The 14,172-nt window shown below is 42.9% G+C and overlaps 1 protein-coding gene across 6 annotated transcripts in view; it reads left to right on the top strand.

The window, feature by feature from the left end:
• Window positions 1–14,172, top strand: part of CNTNAP4 (contactin associated protein family member 4) — a gene marked incomplete at its 5' end in the record, with an annotated part of 292,590 nt that overhangs the window by 166,290 nt on the left and 112,128 nt on the right. For all 6 annotated transcript variants that reach the window (XR_014224342.1, XM_082241506.1, XM_082241505.1 and 3 more), the window contains 4 exons: window positions 1,591–1,738; window positions 10,555–10,758; window positions 10,909–11,093; window positions 13,747–13,890. Coding sequence is in view for 5 of the 6 variants with exons in the window: in XM_082241506.1 (XP_082097632.1) it covers window positions 1,591–1,738; window positions 10,555–10,758; window positions 10,909–11,093; window positions 13,747–13,890 (681 nt within the window). The remainder of the gene's footprint in view (window positions 1–1,590; window positions 1,739–10,554; window positions 10,759–10,908; window positions 11,094–13,746; window positions 13,891–14,172) is intronic.

Genomic DNA, 14,172 nt, shown 5'->3' with positions numbered 1-14,172 from the left:
CGCTCCATAAGACGCACACACATTTCCCCTTACTTTTTAGGAGGGGAAAAGTGCGTCTTAGAGTGTGAGAAATAGGGTACATGAAAACACCAGTCATTAAAAACTTCCCTAAACAGAGTTGCCGTGTGGGAGGCACGTTCGCAACCTGAAGCGTTCACAACCCGCAGTGGTGTGTCTATTCACACGCGGGTTGTGATTTGGTGCTTCTGCGCATGCACAACCCCCGAAACCCGGAGGTAACCCGTTCCCGTACTTCCAGGTTTTGGCGGGTCTGTAACCCAAAAAAAACACAGCCTGAAGCATCTGTAATCCGAGGAATGACTATAGTTGTTTTTTCTTTGACATCTGATGGGAGGGCATTCCACAGGGTGGGTGCCACTACCGAGAAGGCCCTCTGCCTTAGAATGTGCAAAGGAGATTTTAACAGTCCAGTAAACGAAGCAGTACGCTGCACCCTGCAGTTGGTAAGAAGATGATTCAAACTAGGTTTTTCTAACCCAGTTAAACATTAGCCCTGCCCCATAAATTGATTTTGAAGCAGATCTGGATTGCATGGTTGACCTGGAAGGAGGACTGTGTGGATCCCTAGCCACATTCTCATGCATACACCCCCTTTAACATTCTTTTGCAATGTTTAAAGTATTATGAAACTGAAAATGCCATTCTCTCTAGTCCTAACACATCATTCTGTTGGAAAATCACTGTCGTCACCCTTTTCTTGCATAAATTTTCATTTTTCACTTAAGTGTTAGGTTAAATGAACTAGGCTGAAAAGTTGACACTTCCAGACAGAAAATCAACTAATACAAAAAGTAATCACATTACAATCCAAAAATAAAACACAAAATAGCTTCATTCCTTTACTGCCACATAGTAAAGAAACTGTAAAATGAGAGTGGACGTGGTCCTACTCCCATTGACATCAATGCATTTTTAAAAAGAAAAGATTCACAGAATAAGAATGTTTCTTTCATGTTTCAGAGGGGGAAAAACCATATTCTATTTTTCATCTTAGATGATCAAGTAAACCATAGCATGACCTAAGGCTCACATCTTCCTTTCACCCACTCCTTCTCATTCATGCGTAAATGAAAATTCACTTTAAGAACAAATCACAATTCTGTTACATCTGAGTGAGAAGGTTTGCTCTAATCAAAGATAGTTTAAACCCAGTGGGATTCAGCTACGGTTTCTGATTCTGGTTTGTCATCTAACTTTGGTTAGAAGAAACCCACAGTTTCCGGAGTTTCAACATTGTATGATAGTTATGTTTTGCCCTTAACAGTGAAAGTAGAAGCTTTCCCTCTCCATTGCACACATATTGAAAGGTGGAGCGGGAGAGGGTAGAAACCCAAGAATGTTCACTGTGGTGTGTTCTCAATCACATGGACTCTGTTTAATGTGATCATCTGAACCAGATCTAAGTCTGGGGTATTATCTATGCAATGAGACATCTTACAGGAGAACAGTTACACCTCACTGAGCTTTTGGCACAGGTTCTCAGAGCATACAAGGGGGAAATGTTTCCATGTCAAGGTTTAAGAAATAAAGCCATACAGCAAATGCTGACTTTTAAATTGTCCTTTTCAGGCTTTTTCAGGAAACACCAATGCAGACACTGTGGTAACTTATAATCTCCAACATTCCATCAAAGCAAGATTTCTGCGGTTTGTCCCTTTGGATTGGAACCGCAATGGCAGGATTGGAATGAGGATCGAGGTCTATGGCTGTGCTTACAGTAAGTGAATCCTTTTCTTTGAGATGAATCACATAATTGAAATCTACAGGTGCATTCTAAATGGGGGGGGGGATCCTGCTAATTGGCCTTTAATGGAAATAAAAATATTTGTATGAGAGTTCTGTATCCTAACAGCATAACCCCCCACCCATTATTATCTTGATATTTGCACATTGGGGTCAATTGCACCATATAATGAATTGAAGTATATATCAATAATCTTAATTTAAGTGAAACAGAATACAAATGCATAGTTCCCAAGTTAGCTCTGTGGGGTTGCCATATTTTGAAGAGCACAAAAGAGGACATGATGACAACTCTGATTTTAAATATCCCTACTATACGTCTGCTATAGAAAGTGTGATATATTGCCGGGGTGGGGGGGCAGGAGAAGAGAAGAGGAAAGCAAGTCTTCAACCACCAGTTACGTCTATGTCTCATCCAGAAAGTATAGCCAGAGACATTTTGGCAAATTTAAAAAATCCACCCCGAAAGAAATTTTACCCCTGAAAAAGAGGATGTGTCCTGGAAAAAGAGGGCACAGGGCAACCCACCATCTCCCAGAATCCAGCGAGCCTTAAAAGTGGGAGAGCAAAGAGCTCAAAGACAGAGGGCACGTAGCAGCGCCCGTAGAAGTGATGAATGAGGAAGTGGGAGAGAAGGGGAGTGGAGATTCACTTGGGACAACGCCGTCATCCAAGAGGCTAGGTTCTATAGCCTCTCTCTGTAAAGACTGAAATAAAAAAAGGACTGTAATAAACTTTTCCTTGTCTTTCTACTTTCCTGGGCAACTAGCCGGGCGCCGCTGATAGCATCCTGACACACCTCATGCAACTACTAAAATTGTTTTTCACCATTCCAACCAAGGCTGTCTTAAGCATATCCGGCACCATGGTACAAAGATCCCTCTGGCATACCCCACACACCCATTTCCCAGAGTTGTCGACCTTTTCCCAAGCCTCTGCTGGGATCGCTCTACTCTCACAGAGGCCTGGGAGGCAAGCTGCATGCCCGCCAGCCATATGGTTGATGAGGCACAGCTGGGAAAGGGGAGGGAAAGGGGAGGCCGCCAGCAAAGCCACACAGCTCCCCCACTCGCTGGGGCGCCCCTGAGAGACCGGCGCCCTGGCGCAATGCACCACTAAGCCCAATAGAAAAGACTGCTCTGGTCCCAACCCCATTCTGAAGCCACTTCTCTCTTTTGTTCTGTACAGTGGTGCCCTGCAAGACGAATGCCTCGCAAGACGAAAAACCCGCTAGATGAAGGGGTTTTCCGTTTTTCAATGCGCTTTGCAAGACGAATTCCCCTATGGGCTTGCTTTGCAAGACGAAAACGTCTTGCGAGTCTTGCGATTTTTTTCGCTCCCCCCTTTTTCTAAGCTGCTAAGCCGCTAATAGCCTTTTAGCCGCTAAGCCGCTAAGCCTTTAATAGCCACTAAACTGCTAAACCGCTAATAGCGCTAATCCGCTAAGCCGCTAATAGGGTTGCTTCGCAAGACGAAAAAACCGCTAGACGAAGAGAATTCGTCTTGCGAGGCACCACTGTATCTGCTTTGCACCCACTCTTACTTTCACTTCCAGATGGATGGTCATCTGTCATGGATGCTTTAGTTGAGATTCCTGCATTACAGGGGGTTGGAATAGATGACACTTGGGGTCCCTTCCAACTATGATTCTATGATTCCATTCCTTTACCTCCTCCCACCTCCTTTTCTGCAACCCCACCCAGCCTTGCTCACAAACCATAATGCAGGAGATTACCACCCCTGTTGGTAATCTCCTGCACTATCCATACATTGCAATTGCTACGTACCCTTTTCAGCTTCCACCCAGTTCTGAAGCCACCCCCCCCCCGCTATTTCCCCTTTGCTTTTGCTCTCCAACCCCACCCTGATTTCATGCAAAACCAGAATTTTGATTTGGCAAGGCAAAAGGAATAGAAAGTTGTTCTGAAAGAAGTTTTACAAATACAACCCGGTCAGCTGGGCGGGGTACAAAAAATAACATTATTAATTATCATTGTTATTAAAACAGCTGCTAGATACCCCAGCAACTGGAAATGTGTAGGAGGAATAAAGAAGGGAATGTGTTAAAAACCTGCTCGTAAAGTTGTAGATGGGGTGCTGTTTCTTTTGTGAGAGGGGAGAACCCGCAAGCAAGAGCATATCGCCCTTTCTCCGGCAAAGCGGTTCAAGCAATCCAGTACGGCGTGCAGTTGTGATGTCTTCCACAGCTGTGCTATGAAGTGAAATGTCACTTTTCTCAAACTAGGGGAGACTTTCAGGCTGTCAGGAACTCATTGGGGCATGAGAAACATTTGCCTGATTAGAGTCATGGATGTTATTTTTAGGAAATCTACGAGACACGGTATCAGTAGGGAATTCAGATCAGGCAGCGGGATCAAGGACTGCCTTGACAAGGGCACAGGGCAAGCAGAGCAAGAAAGGCAGGGTAAGGAACGGGAGGCGTAGCTTGATGTCAGGCACTGCTAAAAAGTTCTGAGCAAGCACTTTCGCAACAGCTTCCTTTTTCGCAAGAGTTTGTGGCAGGCTTCAGCCATTCAGGCCAAGAGCAGTTGTGAATCGAGGACCCGCAACCTGCATAGGGGTAAATAAGACACAAGGACACATGTATTTTAGGTTAATGGGCTAAAGAAGGCCACAACTTTATTGGTTACAGCATGTGAGTGGTATTGGTATTGGCTTAGGCATTGGATCAAACAACCTATATATGACCCCACCCCATGCAGCGGGGGGGGGGGACATTTGAAGGTTAGCAACCAGTGGGAGGATCTTGTTGATGCAAATACAACTGGAAGCTTCCCCTGATGTCACCGGGGGTCGTGCCATGGCCCTAGCCACCAGCAGGGCATCGGAGAGGATCCACAACCGCCAGCTTCCTTTAATGGAATACCTAAAAGGGGAGGGGTAGGTGATGGCCACACCCCACCTATGTTACGATATAGAAGCAATGCGGCCGCGAGCTGCTAGCTTGAAAGCAAAACATAAATGGGAATGTTGGGACTGTTCCGTGGGAAACAGAGGCACAGTCTATTCACAGTGCGAAGCACCGGAATTAGCTCAGAGTGTAATATGAGCTGTACAGGAAGTTCAAGAGGAGTTTGTCTCTCGGCTGTTGGAGTTTGAAGAGAGCAGATGTGTTTTTCTGTAATGCTGCAAAGACAGAAATAAAGGCATGTAAATACGTTTCTGTCTATCTCTTTCCCCTGCCGGGGGGGGGGAGGAAAGAGTGGTGTGTTCTTCTCACGCTGAGGAGGATCGCCGATCGCGACCTCTGCCTGGATCCTGCCGGAGAATGCAGACAGGGAGGTCAACCGGTGATTCAAGCCGGGTGCCTGGAGAGTGGCTAGTTTCTCCTGATAATGGCTTGAATCCCAACACCCACCAACACACAACACATATTCCAATGCCTAACCGCCAATACCGGAAAAGTTGTGACGATTTGCTATGAGGTAGGCAAGACACCAAGAGGCTGGTGCCAATTTGCCAAATGGATACAAAATTCCTACCAGCCCCCCTGGTCAACCAGGGCAACCAACCAAAGTCCATAGCAATGTCAAGAGCATAAATATGACCTAAAGAGAGGACGAGCAGGTGATCCAACGACTCCAGGAAACAGAATGAGGTGCGGGGATGCTGCGGGCACTTGAATCCGGCTAGAGCCCGCCCCCGAGCCAACCCTATTGGCTGGCCTGACGGGCGTGTTGCGGCAGCTGGGAAAATGACGGAGGGGACTGAATACGACCCCCTGCTGATGCGGGAACGGCTCCTGCTCACACCACCTCCCCTCTGGGAGGAGGAGAGGCTTTCTGTTCCAAGTATGCTTCAGATCCAATGCACGCATTCCGGAATCAGAGTGGTCCGCTATTCCTCTAGCAGGGAGGGTCTCCCATGAGATGAGCTTTGTGTGAAAGGAAACAAGTGCTGTGCCAAAATCTGTTGATGTCGCCAATGTTTTCTTCTCCTGTGAAGGAGACTTCCATTTGTTTTCTGCCTCCTTCTCAGGGCATTTGAGAATTTCTTTAGACTTCCAGAGGCTCTCGGGTTTTGAGCTTGCTTTGGTATTACAAGGTGGTTGAGGGTGATCTGCTTTGCTTGCCAATAAACTTTCCCCCAGTGCCTCCAGCCTCCTTGGCTGCTTGTATTTCCTGATTTATTTATTTTTTGGGGGAGGGGGGGCGGAAGGCCCATGGGTAGTATTACGTTATCATGTCTTCCCCTGGGTTTTAATTGAAGTGTGGGCACTGGAGAAGGCTGCAGAGCACAGAATACAGTGGTACCTCGGGTTACAGACGCTTCAGATTACAGACGCTTCAGGTTACAGACTCCGCTAACCCAGAAATAGCACCTTGGTTTAAGAACTTTGCGTCAGGATGAGAACAGAAATCATGCAGCGGTGGTATGGCAGCAGCGGGAGGCCCCATTGGCTAAAGTGGTACCTCAGGTTAAGAACAGTTTCAGGTTAAGAACGGACCTCCAGAACGAATTAAGTTCTTAACCCAAGGTACCACTGTACATTCAATGCTCTGTACCACACCCAAACCAATGTCACCAAAAATTATCTCCTCTAATGTCATTTCTCTTCTTAATTATTTGATGGGAAATGGTTTGGGGCACGTTTCTATGTCCAGTACACATAGCTAATTTTGTTTTCTATTGTTCAATTGTGAATCACTTTGGGAAGAACGATGATCCTAAAAGGCAACATACAAATTGCCGAAATAAAATAATAAAGAAATAGTTGTAGGAGCATCAACCTGCATCCACCCTACCAAAGACTCTTGTGCTGATTTTTGTAAAGAGCTCTGCTGTGCTCCACCCACACCTCCTGTTGGTTGGTTTGGTCAGTACACAAACAGCAGAACTTAATATCTTTCCATGCACACTTGTAAAATGCCTTCATACATCTCCAGAGACTGTTCTGGGCAATTTAGGTTTTAAGGGTTGTTTTATTTGTAGTTAAGAGTTATCTAGCATACTAGAATTGAAGGAGCGCATGTAAGGCAAACATCAATCCTTGATTATCAGAATCTTGGAAATCATTGCTTATTTTGCTTTTTGAAATATTTTTCATGGTCTATTTCCGTAAATAAATGCATATTTTTTTTTTATCATTTGAGGATCAGAAAAGAGAAAACCCAGTAAGGAAGATATTCAAAAGTGTATTTGAATAAATTAACGTAGAAGATGACAGATTGTGCAACATGGCTAGTAGAGAAATAGTAGGAACCCATTCTGTTTCTTTTATGTATTTTGCTTTGATTTCATTGTTAAGTTATTTCCATTTCAATTGAGATTTTGTTCATCATATAGGTATATATTTTGTGTGAGTTTGAGGTAAAGAAAATAATTATTAATAATGATAATGATATGATAGGGGGGAATTGTCTACCTGGGAACCTCCAGATACCACATCACAAACCTCTGAAGGTAACCAAATTTGGGGGATGCTGGTGTAGGGATTACGAATAACTATCAGTACTAATGAATTCATTGATTGCTTTTTATTTATCTGCTGCCTTCTGTCAAAGGATAGGTGGCAACACATTTAAAATTGATTGAACGTGTAATTTGTTACTCGCTCGATGCCCCCGTTTTAGTGGTCTAATTTTCATAGTGGAAATGTACTGATTAAAAAAAACGTGATTGATGTAGAGTCCTAGTGTTCTCCCTTGAACTGTCCTTACCAAAGTAAAACTTACTTATCTTATGTGACAGAACTGAGAATTAAACCAACTGACAGCTTAAGTTCAAAACAAGGCCCTTCTGCTTATAATTGAATCGATTCTGCTGAATATTAATGGCTTTTTAAAAATATTATGAGTCCCTCCAAATGGATAACTTTTCAAGAAGCTTAGGCACAATCCCACAGAGATCACAGGTCCATTTCAGTGGGACCTGCACAGGAGAACTTCTTAGAGGCTCGCTTCCAAAATATAGAGCGGTTTTTCTTTTCTTTGTCAAATTAAGCAAAGTTAGATAGCAGATTTCCATTGACTTAGAAGAGGACACTCAATGAATTGGAAAATGATTTCATATATTATTGGCCGTCTGCTACATCTTCATTTATTTCATAAGTGTATCTCTCAAGAACTATTACCTCCTTTGTCTTCTTTACTTATGCAGCGTGAATACACTATGAGCTTTACTTGAGTGTTATCTGTTCCTTTCTGTAGTTCTAAGTCAGGCTGTAACAGATTGTGACAGATACTGTGTTATATTACTAGTCAAAAAGCTGTTCTTTCCAGCCAAGTGGATATATATATGACCTTGAAAGGGACTAGATAATGTGTCATGAGAAATGAAGTACCTTTTTAAATGGTGAAATCATTGCTACCTCTTCTGTCAATAAGAGTCTTTCATATATGTGGAATAGGTAATTGCTTTGCCTTGGTGTGACAGAGCCACAAGTGCTCTTAAAATACAGTGGGGTCCCCCCCCTCTGGTTAATGACTTTATTTGTTAATTAAATTTATATCCTTTCTTCCCTCCGAAATGAGTGCAGAATGGCATGATGAGAGCAGAGCAGGCCTTTGAGGTTTTTTAATTGAATTACTTCTCCCCTCTCCCCCTCGCTCTCAACCACTGAAATTTCTTACCTTCTCCCACCCCCTTTGTTATTCCCAGCTGTATAGTGATACCTTCTGAAATACTGGTTTCTGACTGCACGTCTTCACTTTGATTGGATGCAAAGACTCTCCTAGAAGAGGTGTCACCAATTTAAACTGCTACTGTGAAATATGAACCCCATTGAAGAAATTGAAAGTATAGGGCATGGGTAGGAAAACTAAGGCCCGGGGGCTGGATCCAACCCAATCGCCTTCTAAATCTGGCCCGCGGATGGTCAAGGAATCAGCGTGTTTTTACATTAGTAGAATGTGTGCTTTTATTTAAAATGCATCTCTGGGTTATCTGTGAGACATAGGAATTCATTCATTTTTTCCCCTTCAAAATATAGTTCGGCCCCCCACAAGGTCTGAGGGACAGTGGACTGCCCCCCTGCTGAAAAAGTTTGCTGACCCCTGTATACAGTGGTACCTTGGGTTACAGATGCTTCAGATTACAGACTCCACTAACCCGAAATAGTACCTCGGGTTAAGAACTTTGCTTTAGGATGAGAACAGAAATTGTGTGGAGGCAGCGGGAGGCCCCATTAGCTAAAGTGGTACCTCAGGTTAAGAACAGTTTCAGGTTAAGAATGGACCTCCAGAATGAATTAAGTTCTTAACCCGAGGTACCACTGTACCTCATTGGTACAGCACAGGTCCTGCATGCAAAATGTCCTAGTTTGCATCCCTCATGTCTCCAGTAGAGTTGGGAAGGATTCCTACCTGAAATGCCTCAGAGCCACTGCCAGATAGTGTTGGACATGCTAGACGAGATGAATCAATGATCTGACTTGGCATTAGGTGGCTCTGTAGGTTCCTCTGCTTGATTTCCCCCCATCCTCTGACTTCCTCTGTTCTAATCTGTCACAAACAACATAAACACTTGGGCATCTCATTATCACATCATTCTGCTGTAAGAAGGTCTGTCAGGTGGTGCTTCACCAGTTGATGTTATTGCTCTAGCTGGGGGGGGGGGAGGATATCCCAGAGCTTTGTTCCTTCACATTTCTCCTCTGTTCTACAAAGAACCATGCTGCTGCAAGATACAGGAACAGAACTCTAGCTTGCATATGATGCTTATAGAATAGCTTGGGATTTCTCATACTTGCTAAATGATTATCACACAAGTGGTGGGGGGACAGTTTCTCTTCTTGGCAGCCCATCATAAGAGATCCTTTATTTGTGTTATTCTCTTTTTTATTTTTATTTTTTTAAAAATTAAAGTTTTTCTGACAGAAAAAGAAGTAAAAACTAGAAAAAAATTTACAACCACAATCATTCAAAATAATTCAAATTACAAACACAATCAATTTAATTTCATATCACATTCTCAATAATTTTCCAAATACCACCCTCTACTTCCCTCCCTCCCACCCAACTTCCCCTCACCCATGTGAGATCTTATTGGCATTTGTATTATTGTTTCTTGTTGTGTTAGCAGTTATTTATACTTAATAGTCATATCCTTTATAATATCATCTTGTATCCTTGTGAGTCTTTCCTTTTACGTTTATGTTAAACTTAATTTCTATATCCATATTTTTTCATATATATCTTCACACACACTCTCTCTCTTTTAATTTTTTGCTTGGGGCAGCCCCTAATTGATGCCGTTAATTTTGCCATCTCCATAAACTCACAGATCTTAATTCTCCGTTCTGGTAATTTTCCTGTTTTCCATTTGTTTGCCACTAATAATCTAGCCGCTGCTGTCACATAGAGGAATATATTCTTTTTATCTTTGGGAATATTGTTGGTTATTAAGCCTAACAGGTATGCTTTTTGAGAATTGTGCTTTTAAATATTCTTTTGAACTCTTCATGTATCTTGGTCCAAACTTGTTTAATCACCTTACACCCCCACCACATATGCTGCATTGTTCCCACCTCTGCTTTACATCTCCAACAAAGGTTTGAATATTTTTTTATAGCTCTTTGCCGATTTTACTGGGGGCAAGGTACCAACATTTTCATTATATTTTCTCTTATCAAATAACAAGCTGTGAAATTTATGTCAACACTCCATAATTTTTCCCACCTATCTAATTGTATTGTCTTGCCCAGATCTTGTGACCACTTTATTGTTGTTTCTTTTATTACTTCATTTTTCAATTCCCACTCAAAGAGTAGATTGTACATTTTCGATATATATATTAATTTTTTGACTGTTTTGTTTGTGTTATTCTTAGGGTCTGATGTGGCAGATTTTGATGGGAAGAGTTTCCTACTCTACAGATTTAACCCCAAATCCACCACAGCACTGAAAGACATAATTTCTCTGCAGTTCAAAACGATACAAAGAGATGGGATTCTGTTACACAGAGAAGGACAGAATGGAGATCACATCACCTTGGCATTAGTTAACGGAAAGCTTTCCTTGCTCATCAACATAGGTATCAAGTGCAAATTCATACTGCACACCTACATAGTAATCTGCTTATTTTAAACTAACTAACTAACTATATATATATATATATATACAAGTTCACTGATTTCATTGTTTCTTCCAACAGACCTAACAGTTTGTTTTTCTCCTCTTGAAGGTGATGCTAAAATATATTCTGCTGATGCCCAGGTTAATATCACTCTGGGTAGCCTATTGGATGATCAGCATTGGCATTCAGTCCTCATTGAACATTTCAATAATCAAGTGAACTTTACAGTTGATAAACACACTCACCATTTTCATGCAAAGGGAGAATTCAATTATTTGGACCTTGATTATGAGGTGTGAAAACTATCTTTCATTTATTAGACTTATTATTTTGTTATGTAAATGCAATTATGAAACAGAAGGAGATGGTGAGCTGCTTAGGGAAGTGTTTCAGCATTCAGACTCTTGTCGAAGCTTGGAATTAAAGACTTTCGCTAATGCTTTGCTTACATGTGTGCCAACCCTTGACTTTTCTGCTTTGATGTAAATGCCCAAATGTTCCTTTTGTAATTGTACTGTTTACACTCTACTAGGGGACTTCCTGGCACTTAGGTGGCACAGCTGCGCCATGCAGGACAGGGGATGCGAAGGGGCAGAGGAAGGGGGTGCAGTAGGGGCAGTTCACCCTGGGTGTCACCACTGAGAGGGGTGACAAAATGTCAGGTGGCACTCACCACGGGGTCTGCAGCATGCCCGAGCCACACGTCTCTCCTGGGAGTGATGCGGTGGCTTGGGCATCCACAGGCTCCACGCTGCCCCAAATGGTCCACCTGCCACCTTCCCCTCAGCTGTAGGGCAGCTGAGTGAGAGGAGGCAGGCAGACTTCTCGGAGGCCCCACAGAGTGTCCTGCCCTGGTCGGCCCTGCCCCCACGGGTGGCTGGCCCCATCCCTGGGTGCAGGGCTTGTGTGCTGCCCCATGTGCCTTATCGCCTTGCTCCGCCACTGGGGATGTGAACAGAGAGCAGATACAATAGGGTTACCAGACATCCCCGGTTCCCGGGGACAGTCCCCGGATTTGCAAATCTGTCCCTGCACAAATTCCGTCCCCGGAATGTCCCCAGATTTGGAAATCTGTCCCCAGGAAACGTGGCAGCGGCAGCCTCAGCAGCCCAGAGCCAGCCTGTTAGTGTAGTTGGCTCTGGCTGGCTTCAGGAGCTGCTCTCTGCCGTGGCACCCACCATTTTTCCTGTGCCACGGCAACAAGCAGCTCCTGAAGCCAGCCAGAGCCAACTGCACTACCAGGCTGGCCCCTCCTGGGCAACAGCCGCCCACCCGTGACTCCCGAGCCTCCCCGATCTGTCAAAACAAAGGGGGGAAGGAGATCGGGGAAGGCTTGGGAGTCACTGGCAGGCAGCATGCCATTGCCCAGTTTTTTTTTTAAAAAAACTGCACATTTATGTTTCACAGGGTGTGAAAGAAGGGCTTTGCACCTTTATACAATATGCCTGTGTGTTTGGGCCCAGGGTCTTTTGCCTCACCATCCCCACTACTGACTCCTTGTTGCTACTCAGCTTCAAAAAAATAAATAAAAGTTCATTGAAAAAAATTCATTGAAAAAATTCATTGAAAAAAATCTGGTAACCGTAAGATACAACAGTTCATAAAAGGCAGGTTTAGGTGGGGATAATAGATTGCATGTTGTACAACTGTGCAGTGTACACTTCAGAGAAATCAGAGGCTTTGGTAGTTTCATTTGCCAGTCATCCCTTTCCCCACCTGCTGGTAAACCAGCAGTGCTGCTCATTACAGCAGGCTGGGGGGGGGGTCACATGAGGGGACTGGGCAAGGAAGAGGCAAGAGGTATGGTGCTGCTCAATGAATCAACAGTTTAAAGAAGCACTGTAGATCACCAAAGTGCTGATTCTACAGGAACCTGGGAACCTGTGGGCCTTTAGTCATCCCTGACAATTGCCCATATTGGCTGGGAATGGCGGCAATTGGAATCCAAGATCTGGGAGTCCACAGCTTCCCCATCTCTGGCTGAAACCAAGGTGAGTTTGGGTCCTTGTGAAAGAGAGTCAGTTTCCCCTTGCACTGGGGCATTGCTGCTCTTATCCTGGATCCTATCAAACAAATTTATGGGAGTATGGGAGCTTTGGCGCTTAAGTGGCATTTGCCCACTCCCCCCACAACCTGTTAGCACTGGACAGCTTCCTTGCCACACTCAAAACTATTCCCTTATAGTTAAATTATATGAGATAGTCCATTACTTCAAGAGCTCAGTGTGCGAAACCTAGCACACGCAGCATAGTGAACAGGCTTTCAATGTGTAGCTAACATAAGAAATAACAGTAAATATATTTGTTTAAATGTGTGCTTATGCTGTATTATTAATTTGAACATTTCAGATAGATTTCAGGTAAGTAGTTGCCATGGTCACATGAAAGACTGATACTGTAAATTAAATAAGTATAATTATATATGATAATAATATAAATATATTTTTATCATTTTAAAAAGTATTAAGTAATGTGGAAAAATAAAGGAAGATTGAGAAGACATTTATATAAACGGAATTACGTATGAATAGTGCATCCTTTCTTAAGAGTAACCCCACTGAACATAGTGGGACTTAACATCTAAGTAAAGATTTGTCAGATTGCACTGTACTGTTATATAAACGTTAACTTCCAAAGAAAGGCACTTTTTTATTGAAATGATTGAATAAAACTAGCATTGTCAGAAAATAAAAGCACATTTATTTAAAAGGTATTTCTTTGGCCTCTTACTTTTTGTGTTATTTCTGAGCTGTGTTTCTTAACCTATATTTTAAGTTAATGCATTTGACAATTGAAAAGAAATAATAATGAAAAAAAAAGATTGATTCTCAATTGACCAATATGGAGCTACTGCTGTGCCATTGTTAACATTTTTTATCATAAACGTTGCAAGCAGATTGTCAGAAAATTGCTTAATACGATTATTGATTTTTCTTCTCTTTCTAAGCTCAGCTTTGGAGGGATTCCAGTACCTGGAAAATCAGGGCTGTTACCATGGAAAAACTTTCATGGGTGTTTTGAAAATCTTTATTACAATGGTGTGAACATTATTGATTTGGCCAAGAGACATAAACCTCAAATCAACATTATGGTAAGAAAACTTGGGTTGGGGAGCACCTTGACTTGTATAACAATGTTCCAATCGCAGTCTAAGGCTGCAAACCACAAATCAGTTAGCTCGCTTTATGTAAGGGTGCAAGCCCTAAGATGATTTAATTTAAGCAAGTTCATAGCAGGAAAGTTTCCTATTGCATCCTTCACCGTTCAGCCACTTGCACTCCCTCAAATTTTTCTCTGCATCATGTTGCGATGTGAACAGATGTTAGAAGAGGATAGATTTCTTAGATATTATCCTTCCTTCCGCATGTTTGAG

The sequence above is a fragment of the Podarcis vaucheri genome (genome assembly GCF_965113315.1).
Source record: "Podarcis vaucheri genome assembly, chromosome: 11".
NCBI classification, from domain to species: domain Eukaryota; kingdom Metazoa; phylum Chordata; class Lepidosauria; order Squamata; family Lacertidae; genus Podarcis; species Podarcis vaucheri.
This window is presented reverse-complemented; position numbering and strand designations above follow the sequence as displayed.